Here is a 12188-nt window from a genome sequence, read left to right on the forward strand (position 1 = left end):
GGAGTATCTCATACACACACAGGCTGCAGGGGGAGCCAGCACCAGGAAGCACATGGAGGAGCCATTACACCATTATACCTCACACCATTATACAGGCTGTCAGTCAAGCACTGGGGGTGTGGCTGTGCCTCCTACTCATGAATAAGCTGGACAGCTTGAATATGCTAATGACTCAATGGACATTTCACAGGTCATTTGCATACAGCTTTAGGACCTCATTGCTTAAGTTTACAGGCATGTAGAGGGACAAGGAAGGGATAGGAGCAATGCTTTCTAATGGCAGATTATGAAAATATATTTAGTTTAGGGGAGTTAATTTGCCTGACGGTTCTCTTTAAGATTATACACGTCACAAAATGAGCAGAAACAGCTCATTATGTGACAATACTGGATACTGAATTCTCCAAAGTTTCTTGGACGGTGAGGTGTGCCGAACTCCGCTTCACCCATAAAGGGTTAAAATGCATTTTTAAATATGGAAACTCTATTAACCACAGGCAACAATGTCACGCCTTTACTGTGACCAGAATGTCACCAATGCTGCAGCCATACCCAACGGGTATAAAATCCAAGCCCCACCTATCTCACTTGTAGTTACACAACAGGAAATTCCAGTTTTGGCCTGAACCTTCATCATGCACCTGTCTGGGTTTCCACAGTAATGATATATATGAGATTATCAAAGTCTATAATAGTTATTTTACATTGACATCATAAGCAATTATTTGGGGGGTATTTTTCACTTTATGGTGTCCCCTTGTCTTTTACACTGTGTATTTTCCTATTACAGAAGGCTACAACTTTTCCACTGAACATTTGTCCACTGGGGCTTCATCTAACTCAACTTCTGTGGTTTCTTAAGATATTAGTGTCTTAGGATTATCTGACACTTTATATGTGTTATGTCTTTTGGGCTATTTTATGTTTCACATTTTGACATTTTTCATATGAGAAAAAAATAAAAAAATGTTTTTAATCTAAATAAATTCTCTTATTGTATTTATTTTTGTACGGTGACCTTCTCCTCTATTTTCAAAGGGAACTAGCTGTTAGAAAACGATTATATTGTACAGCAATACAACTATCCCTATATGGTTCCTCTCTATGCTTTAACCCTTTTACAACTATCCCTACATGGTTCCTCTCTATGCCTTTAACCCTTTTACAACTATCCCTATATGGTTCCTCTCTATGCCTTTAACATTTTTTACAACTATCCCTATATGGTTCCTCTCTATGCCTTTAACCTTTTTTACAACTATCCCTATATGGTTCCTCTCTATGCCATTTGTTCATTTTTAATCCCCACCTTCAAAAATCTACAACTTTTCAGTTTTCTGTGTACAGAGCTGTGTAGGGGCTTATTTTCTGCATGACAAATCTTACTTCTGAATGACGTTATTTATTATTCAATGCCGTGGAAAGCTGGGGAAAAAATCCAAATGTGGTGAAATTAGCGAAAAAACACATTTGCTTCACTTTCTTGTGGGCTCAGTTTTCACGAATTTCACTGTTTATTTTGTTTCATATCATTCTAGGGAAAGGAGGGCGGAGTGATTTGAATTTTTATTTATTTATTTTTTCAACTTTTTAAAATATTTTTTTTTACAGTTTTGTAGACCCTCTAAGATACTTTAACTCTAGATGGTCTGATCGTTCCGACCATATACAGGTGGTCCCCTACTTAAGGACACCCAACTTACAGACGACCCCTAGTTAAATACGGACCCATTGTAACCTTTGGTGAAGTTCTCTGGGTGCTTTACTATAGTCCCAGACTGCAATGATCAGCTGTAAGGTGTCTGTAATGAAGCTTTATTGATAATCCTTGGTCCCATTACAGCAAAAAACTACAATTGTCACTGGGCCCCAAAAAATTTTTGTCTGCATCTACAATTATAAAATATACAGTTTCGACTTACATACAAATTCAAGTTAAGAACAAACCTATGGAATCTCGTACGTAACCCGGGTGCTGCCTGTACTGCGATACTACTATATTGCAGTACATGGCGTTTTTACACATGATTCATTACAATTTGCTACTGGCACATTGTAACGAATCTGCAGTAACCATACAGCTGTCATGGGAACCGATCGCCACTCCCTGATGATGTCATGGAGAGCAACAATGTCATCTAAGATGGTGACGGTCATGCGCCACCGTCTTTGAAATCTTTGCCATCATGTAAATCGAAAAGTTAACACCCACAATTGGTGCTAGCAGCGATCGCGGGTATTAGTGTGGGTGTTTGCTGCATATTACCCAGTGTATTATTATCACTAAATGGTTTCCCCATGCACTGTGTGCCCTCGAAGGCCACCCAAGCCATTCCCATTGGGATTGATGCTAGGTCATAACTCCAGAATAGACAAGTGGAGCCAGCAGTATGTAAAGCGAAGGCAGATAAAATGCCATCTACTGATGGCAGATAAAATGTTATCTATAAACCTCACTTACTTTCAACTTACTTACTGTATTCCTATTACTTAGTCCACAATTATTTTCCACATTATATACCTTTCCGCACTCACTACCGATCATCTCCCATTAACATTTTTTCATAGTACAAAAATCTCTCTCTTCTGTCTTGAAGACTTTATTCATGCTGCACCAGTTCTCTAGAATGCACTACCCAGTACTATGAGATTATTACCAACATACGCAGTTTTTCGCTTGACCTTAAAGCACATTCCTATGTAAATCTTCTCCAATAACCCCACCACCCCTTCAACATTTTTCTGATCGCTTCTAGTGTGGGGATTATTTATTTGTTTTTATTCCACAATCTGTAATATGCCAATCATATGTTTTCAATGTTTTTATGTAAATCATCATTTTTGTTACCAAGTCTACAGGGGGATATATATCAGGGCTTGTACGCCCTAAAATAATTATTTTAGGCCGGTGCGGGGCATTCCTGCCTCCCCATGTAGCTATAGACTGCGCCTGATCAGGTCTGAATTGCCGCAGGTTAAAGCGCAATTCTGTGCCAGGCAGGGCCTGCTAACAATTGCTGACAGGCACTGCCACCCGATGGATACATTAGGTGGCCGGAGCCTCTTGATATATCCGGTGTGCAGGAGGGGTGGGGGGAACATTATACACAGATACGCCATGTACAAGCTTAAGATAAATAACCCTCTATGTCTTTGCCAATTGTGGTGAACCTAGGGCACAGGTACCCAGGACATCACCCTTAGGCTATATTTACACAGCCGTTGGGGGACGTATAGACAACTGCTATATATACATCGTATATGCGTCCTGCATTGGCCGGCCATGGGTGCACTAAGCCATACGGAGCGGTATGGTGCTGCACATGTGCTCCGTACTGTTCCATACCCTATTACAGCGCCATGCGCCATGTTCTCTGTGGAGAGGGTTGGGGTGAGCAGCGCTTAGCGCAGTGCTACGGTGCGGTGGGCACATGTGTGTGTGAATGAAGCCTTACATAGAGTTTGGTATCATAGTATCATAGTATAGTATATAAGGCTGGAAGGAGACGCAAGTCCATCAAGTCCAACCTTTAAGAATTAAATAAATGTTTTATCCCCATAACCCGTGATATTTTTTCTCTCCAGAAAGTCATCCAGGCCTCTCTTGAACATGTACATAGAGTCGGCCATAACAACCTCCTGCGGCAGAGAGTTCCACAGTCTCACTGCTCTTACAGTAAAGAACCTTTGTCTATGGTGATGGTAGAATCGCCTCTCCTCTAGGCGTAGAGGATGCCCCCTTGTCCTGGTCACAGGCCGAGGTATAAAAAGATCTTTGGAGAGGTCCTTGTACTGTCCGTTCAGGTATTTGTACATTGTAATGAGGTCTCCCCTCAGTCGTCTTTTTTCTAAACTGAATAATCCCAAATTTTTTAATCTGTCATTGTATTCTAGTCCCCCCATTCCCCTAATATTCCTGGTTGCTCTCCTCTGCACCCGTTCCAGCTCTACTATATCCAAAACTGTACACAATATTCCATGTGTGGTCTGACCAGGGATTTGTATAAGGGCAGAACTATGTCTTTATCATGAGAATCTATTCCTCTCTTGATACATCCCATAATTTTATTTGCTTTAGCAGCAGCCGCCTGGCTCTGGTCACTAAATTAAGTTTACCATCCACCAATACCCCCAAGTCCTTTTCAGCTTCAGTTTTACTAAGTAATTGACCGTTTAGAACATAATTATACTTTTTGTTTCCATGGCCCAAGTGCATAACTTTACATTTATCTACATTAAACCTCATCAACCATTTCTCTGCCCATCCCTCAAGCTTCCACAAATCCCTCTGTAATGCTAAACTATCGACCTCAGTATTTATTACTTTACACAGCTTAGTATCATCTGCAAATATTGAAACTTGACTGTGTAAACCCACTACAAGGTCATTAATAAAAATATTAAAAAGAAGTGGCCCCAATACTGACCCCTGTGGCACTCCACTGGTAACATCAACCCAATCTGAGAATGTGCCATTAATGACCACCCTCTTTTTTCTATCACTAAGCCAATTACTTACCCAGATACACAGATTTTCTCCTATTCCCAGCAGTCTCATTTTATATACCAACCTTTTATGTGGCACGGTGTCAAATGCCTTTGAAAAGTCCAGATATACAACATCCACAGCGTCCCCCAGATCCAGTCTTGAACTTACCTCCTCGTAGAAACCAATCAGATTAGTCTGACAGGACCGATCTCTCATAAACCCATGCTGACGCTGGGTTATAAGGTTGTGCACAGTGAGATACTCCAGGATAGCATCTCTAATAAACCCCTCAAATATTTTCCCCACAGGACTCAAAACCCCCTCGTCCAGCCGAGGCAGCCTTGGATATGCCACTGTCACAGCAATTTTAAAGTGACACATCCTTAAATGCTTTGGGTGATGGGAAGAGGTGCGGACAGGGCTGTGCATGCTCTTTCTATAGACCCAGTAATTATTCATGACTGGGGGCACGGGAACAAAGCCACAATGATAATCCGAATGCTGATATGATTGTAAGCTCTGACAGAACATTTACAATTAATTCACTCCTTAAATTGCCAGGTTAGCACTTTAAGGTAAATAAGTAGGTTTTGGATGTAGTTTGGGCACTCTGTCTCGTAAAGGTTTACCATCAATGGTCTAGGAGATGGATCTTTACACAGAGTTAAGGAATTGTTAGTCAATGAATTCCATATTCTAAGCTAAGCAGGTCTATGAGCAGAACAAAAGTCTCCAATTTTGTAAATGCTTCCTGTGATGACTACATCCAGGTTTTTGTCCGATCTCACGACAAGGCAGTATGCACCTGGCTGCCAGGACCCAAGATGAATCTACTTAGGTAAGTGGAAGAAAACAGGTGCCAACTGGCTGGAACACAGCTCATTTCCATACCATTTTTTCCCAGGGATCATTGCCTGGCATATAAGACTCCCAAAACCACCTGGATGTATCCACCAGGAGGAACAATTTGAAGGTCGTCCAGTCCCAGCACGTCAGCAGAATGCACACCTTTCCTAAACCTGAGCCACCACTTGCAAATGTGAAGCAACAGATTTGATGTTGTACAAATATTTGTACACAAGCTCAGCAGCGCTTTATTTCCCTAATGTGATTGAGAAAAACACAACTGCAGCCTAAGAAAGGCATGAAATATACATAGGGAAGCCTAATGTCCGAATATAAGGCTCATTGTACAGAATGGAGATTTATGGAGATGACAGTGAGAGGATAAACTGGTGTAATGGTAAACTCCTAGGTAAGAAAGTAGCAACTTATAGAGAGATTCTTCTCTTGGGGGTTCCAATTTTTTGTTAGAATTATTTTAATCAGTACTTAGGGACAGTAATATTAACAATTCTATATGGAAGCAGAGGTCCGGTGACTTGAGTCTTCTTCAGACCATTGGTGCATGAGCTTTGCACGGAGTAAAGTCAAGGTTATGTCCTGAAAACATACAAAGATTTATTTCTGACACTGTTGACAATATGTTGTAATATTGTTAAAATTTAAAAGCAAAATTATTAAAATGTCATATTCTGCATCAAATACAAGTATGACTGAAACAAGTCAGCCATACTTATTCGATGCAGAACATGGAATTTTAATAGTTTAGTTTGAAGATATTTGAACAACAATGCCAGAAAGGGAGATGGGGGTGTTAATAAGAATGTTAAAGGAAATAAATCAATTAAAAAAAGATAATCACCCCCGCATTTCTGGATGTTGATCCCGGCGCTGTCCTCCACTAGTCTTGACACGCCGGGATCACCGAGAAAAGAAACATAGAATTAGCAGCACAGATCATGGGGACAAGATGTCCGGTGCTCTAGGATGCTAATTATGCAAGCGTGATGTCACCTCCGTCTCCCATGCAGCACAGAGCACTGGACATCTTGTCCCTGAGATATGTGCTGCTAATTATAAACTAATAAATAATTATTACAATATTAATTTCTGAAACCATTCATCGTGATTTATTCTTAAATACCATATATACTCGAGTATAAGCCAAGGCCCCTAATTTTACCAACAAAAACTGGGAAATCCTATTGACTTGAGTATAAGCCGAGGATGCAAATGCATTGGTCACAGTCTCCCAGTATATAGCCCAACAGCCCCCTGTAGTATATAACAAGCCAGCCCCCTGTGGTATATAGCCTGCCAGCCCCCTGTAGTATATAGCCAGACAGCCCCCAGTAGTATATAGCCTGCAAGCCCCCTGTAGTGTATAGCCAGCCAGCCTCCTGTAGTATATAGCCTGCCAGCCCCCATGTAGTATATAGTCAGCCAGCCCCCTGTGGTATATAGCCTGCCAGCCCCCTGTGGTATATAGCCTGCCAGCCCCCTGTATTATATAGCCAGCCAGCCCCTGGTAGTATATAGCCAGCCCCCTCAAGTATATACCCTGCCAGGCCCCAGTAGTATATAGACAGACAGCCCACTGTGGTATATAGCCAGCCAGCCCCCTGTAGTATATAGCCAGACAACACCTTGTGGTATATAGCCTGCCATCCCCCTGTGGTATATAGCCTGCCAGCCCCCTGTGGTATATAGCCTTCCAGCCCCCTGTAGTGTATAGCCAGCCAGCCTCCTTTAGTATATAGCCTGCCAGCCCCCCTGTGGCATATAGCCAGACAGACCCCTGTGGTATATAGCCAGACAGCCCCCTGTAGTATATAGCCAGACAGCCCCCTGTAGCATATAGCCTGCCAGCCCCCTGTAGCATATAGCCAGACAGCCCACTGTGGTATATAGCCAGTCAGCCCCCTCTGGTACATAGCCAGCCAGTCCCCTGTAGTATATAGCCAGACAACCCACTGTGGTATATAGCCAGACAGCCCCCTGTGGTATATAGCCTGCCAGCCCCCTGTGGTATTTAGCCTGCCAGCCCCCTGCAGTATATAACCAGACAGCCCCTGTGGTATATAGCCAGAAAACCCCCTGTGGTATATAGCCTGCCAGCCCCCTATGGTATATAGTCAGCCAGCCCCCTGTGGTATATAGCCAGACAGCCCCCTGTGGTATATAGCAGAACAGCCCCCTGTAGTATATAGCCATACAGCCCCCTGTGGCATATAGCCAGACAGCCCCCTGTGGTATATAGCCTGCCAGCCCCCTGTAGTATATAGCCAGACAGCCCACTGTGGTATATAGCCAGACAGCCCACTGTGGCATATAGCCAGACAGCCCACTGTGGTATATAGCCTGCCATCCCCCTGTAGTGTATAGTCTGGCAGCCCCCTGTAGTATATAGCCTGCCAGCCACCTGTAGTATATAGCCAGACAGCCCACTGTGGTATATAGCCAGACAGCCCACTGTGGTATATAGCGTGCCATCCCCCTGTAGTGTATAGTCTGCCAGCCCCCTGTAGTATATAGCCAGCCCCCTGTAGTATATAGCCAGACAGCCCCCTGTGGCATATAGCCTTCCAGCCCCCTGTGGTATATAGCCAGACAGCCCTCTGTGGTATATAGCCAGACAGCCCACTGTGGTATATAGTCTACCATCCCCCTGTAGTGTATAGTCTGCCAGCCCCCTGTAGTATATAGCCAGCAAGCCCCCTGTAGTATATAGCCAGCCAGCCCCCTGTAGTATATAGACAGACAGCCCCCTGTGGTATATAGCCTGCCAGCCCCCTGTAGTATATAACCAGAAAGCCCACTGTGGTATATAGTGAGACAGCCCCCTGTGGTATATAGCCTGCCAGCCCCCTGTAGTATATAACTAGACAGCCCCCTCTGGTATATAGACAGACAGCCCCCTGTAGTATATAGCCTTCCATCCCCCTGTAGTATATAGCCAGACAGCCCACTGTGGTATATAGCCAGCGAGCCCCCTGTGGTACATAGACAGCCAGCCCCCTGTAGTATATAGCCAGACAACACACTGTAGTATATAGCCAGACAGCCCCCTGTGGTATATAGCCTGCCAGCCCCTGTGGTATATAGCCTGCCAGCCCCCTGTAGTATATAACCAGACAGCCCACTGTGGTATATAGCCAGAAAGCCCCCTGTGGTATATAGCCTGCCAGCCCCCTGTAGTATATAACCAGAAATCCCACTGTGGTATATAGCCTGCCAGCCCCCTGTGGTATATAGCCAGCCCGCCCCCTGTGGTATATAGCCAGACAGCCCCCTGTGGTATATAGCCTGCCAGCCCCCTGTAGTATATAGCCAGACAGCCCCCTGTGGAATATAGCCTGCCAGCCCCATGTAGTATATATCCAGACAGCCCCCTGTGGTCCATAGCCAGCCAGCCCCCTGTAGTATATAGCCAGACAACCCCCTGTGGTATATAGCCAGCCCCCTGTGGTATATAGACAGCCAGCCGCCTCTGGTATATAGCCAGACAGCCCCCTGTGGTATATGCCTGCCAGCCCCCTGTAGTATATAGCCAGACAGCCTCCTGTGGTATATAGCCTGCCAGCCCCCCTGTTGTATATAGCCAGCCAGCTCCCTGTGGTATATAGCCAGACAACCCCCTGTGGTATATAGCTAGACAGCCCCTTGTGGTATATAGCCAGACAGACCCCTGTGGTATAAATCCTGCCATCCCCCTGTAGTATATAGCCAGCCAGCCCCCTGTAGTATATAGCCAGACAGCCCCCTGTAGTATATATCCAGACAGCCCCCTGTGGTATGTAGCCAGCCAGCCTGTGGTATATAGCCTGACAGCCCCCTGTAGTATATAACCAGACAGCCCCCTGTGGTATATAGCCAGACAGCCCCCTGTGGTATATAGCCTGCCAGCCCCCTGTAGTATATAGCCAGACAGCCCCCTGTGGTATATAACCTGCCAGCCCCCTGTAGTATATAACTAGACAGCCCCCTGTGGTATATAGCCAGACAGCCCCCTGTGGTATGTAGCCTGCCAGCCCCCTGTAGTATATAACCAGAAAGCCCACTGTGGTATATAGCAAGACAGCCCCCTGTGGTATATATCCTGCCAGCCCCCTGTAGTATATAACTAGACAGCCCCCTGTGGTAAATAGCCAGACAGCCCCCTGTGGTATGTAGCCTGCCAGCCCCCTGTAGTATATAATCAGATAGCCCCCTGTGGTATATAGCCAGCCCGCCCCCTGTGGTATATAGCCTGCCCGTCCCCTGTAGTATATAATCAGATAGCCCCCTGTGGTATATAGTCTGATAGCCCCCTGTGGTATATAGCCAGCCCGCCTCCTGTGGTATATAGCCTGCCAGCCCCCTGTAGTATATAACCTGGTGGCCCCTGTAGTATATAACCAGACAGTTCCCTGTGGTAAATAGCCAGACAGCCCCCTGTTTGCCCAGCACATAAAAAAATTAAACTTACCTACTCACTTTCCAGAGGTCCCGATGCCCCGCGCTGCTCCCCGATGCTCCGGTCCCCGTGGCTCCTCTTCTCTCTGCTGTAACAGCCGGCAGAGCCGCCGGCAGAGCGGCGGAGAGAAGAGGAGCCACGGGGACCAGAGCATTGAGGAGCTGTACCCAGCATCGGGGGCGCCGGAAGGTGAGTATGTACGTATAGACTCGAGTATATACAGTATATTGAAAAGTTTTCTTTGAAGAGTACCTCTCACCTCCTCTTTGCATCCTTTTAAAGGGGTCATCCACTGTCAGCAAATAATGGATATGGTTTGTGTAATGAAAAGCTATACAATCACCCAATATTATGTTTTTATCAATTCCTCCCTGTTTTCTAGATCTCTGCTTGCTGTTCTGCTATAGACATGTCTTTATTTAATTCCAGTGGACAGAAATCTGTCTATGTCATGTGATGGACAGGCAGGTACAAGAGCTGAGAGTAATCGGGCCGTGTGACAGAACAACTTGTGCACCTCCGTATCCATTGCAAGACCATGGACAGATTTCTATCCACTGGAAGGAAATATAGACATGTCTATAGCAGGACAGCAAGAAGAAATCTAGGGGAATTGATACAGGAAGCATATAGGAAAATTGTATAACTTTTTCTTACACAAACCATATCAATAATTTGCAGAAAGTGGACAACCCTTTTAAGGAAATCTACTATAACAAGCATAAGTTTAGATCCAGGCTGTTACACTGTGCAGGAGCACTACTCTACTCTAAGGCTATCTTTACAGATGACATAATCAGTATTGACAGAAGCAACCTACATTTAAAGGAAACCTACCATGTGATTTGATGCAGGATCATACCTTGGTTAATCCCTGAGCTGAGTGGTTTTGCTGATAAAACAATTATAAAATTATGATAATGTAGCTGTCTTGCCACTGTGGCTGCCCAGGCGCTTCTCCTAGCACATAAGTTATTCACTGCTGCACATGATGATGTAATTCCTAGGTTATGCCTGAAGGCAGAATAATCAATTGCTGCACCATCCCCCAGCTGCTGTGTATGAGTAATCCAGCTCAGGTTGATTAGTCATGTCTAGTCTAAGCCCCATGTGTAATACAAGCTCCGTGAAACATGTGCAATCCTGCAATACAGCTTTCCCAAGGTCCTGAATGTTATAATGTTTTTTTCAGCAAAACCACTCAACTCAGGGATTAACCAAGATCCTGCATCAGTGTAGCTACAGCATTCTCAAGGTATGTTTGCTTCATAATGCATCCAATCAAACGGTAGGTTTCCTTTAAAGACAATGAACAGTATCCAGGGGAATAAGGACAGCCAATAAGCCTCAGCACCGGCCCGACCCCACGTTCTGTGGTATGAGGAGCAGCCACTTTGCGCTAACCCCTGTTCATATTGTGAAATAGAAGAGACATATAGCATATATTATACATCTCTTCTTGGAAACGTCAGCTGCCAGAGGCGAGGGCTAGGCCATGGAACGTCCTGGTGCAGGTTACACATGAATCTAGGTTGTAAAGTAGCTTTACGGCACATGATAAAGAGCTGTGTGTCCTGCGCCTGTATGACGTCTATATGTAACCCCTCGGGTTACATATGGGCTATAGAGACCCTGTACATTGCAGAATGCTCCAGAAACCTCATATGACATACAGCAGCATAATATAACGCCGCCCTATAGGCCGTATAAGGTCTCTGTGCCTCTCAGACGTGAAGGGAACATTTTGGCAACCTTGTATCTACTGTACCAAAAGTTCTTCAGTGTTTCAGAAATTCACATGACAAGATCATATCCATAGGATGCTGAGACTACATGCTTCATATGGATAAATAACTATTAACCCAGAGGTATCGTAATCAGAGTAATAGTCCAACCCTTGGGGTCCATTAGTGAAGACTCTCCATCCAGTCCCGGATCTTACAAAAATGTAGTCCATCAACTAGGTCAGTGGTGGCGAACCTATGGCACGGGTGCCAGAGGTGGCACTCGGAGCCCTCTCTTTGGGCACCCAAGCCATCACCTAGCACAAAGGTCTCCATTCAGGACTCAAGAACTGAATCAAGGAGGTGTGGACAGAGCTTGATTATCATTGTAGCCCCTTTTCCGGACCTGTGATTCAGGGAACTTTAGAGGGAAACTACAATAATAATCCGAATTTCTCCTTCTTTCTCCTGTATTGTCAATACGTTTGAAACCTGTTACTTTAAATTGCCATTTGGCACTTTGTGAAAAATATGGGGCTTTTGCTTGTAGTTTCGGCACTCGGTCCCTAAAAGGTTCGCCATGACTGAACTAGGTACTTCAAGGGTTACAATACATCACCAATCTGGCTTAAGTATATAAGTAGACCAGGGCATTCTTCATTTCAGAAATGAAAGC

General features: G+C 44.7%; 1 protein-coding gene across 1 annotated transcript in view; it reads left to right on the forward strand.

The window, feature by feature from the left end:
- LOC140122630 (adhesion G protein-coupled receptor F5-like) overlaps window positions 1-915 on the forward strand; it is a 39628-nt gene extending 38713 nt beyond the window's left edge. Inside the window, exon 18 of the mRNA XM_072143706.1 lies at window positions 791-915. Within this exon, the coding sequence (XP_071999807.1) occupies window positions 791-861 (71 nt within the window). The 3' untranslated portion in view covers window positions 862-915. The remainder of the gene's footprint in view (window positions 1-790) is intronic.
- The last annotated feature ends 11273 nt before the right edge of the window (window positions 916-12188 follow it).

The sequence above is a fragment of the Engystomops pustulosus genome, chromosome 3, assembly GCF_040894005.1.
Source record: "Engystomops pustulosus chromosome 3, aEngPut4.maternal, whole genome shotgun sequence".
Taxonomy (NCBI): Eukaryota; Metazoa; Chordata; class Amphibia; order Anura; family Leptodactylidae; genus Engystomops; species Engystomops pustulosus.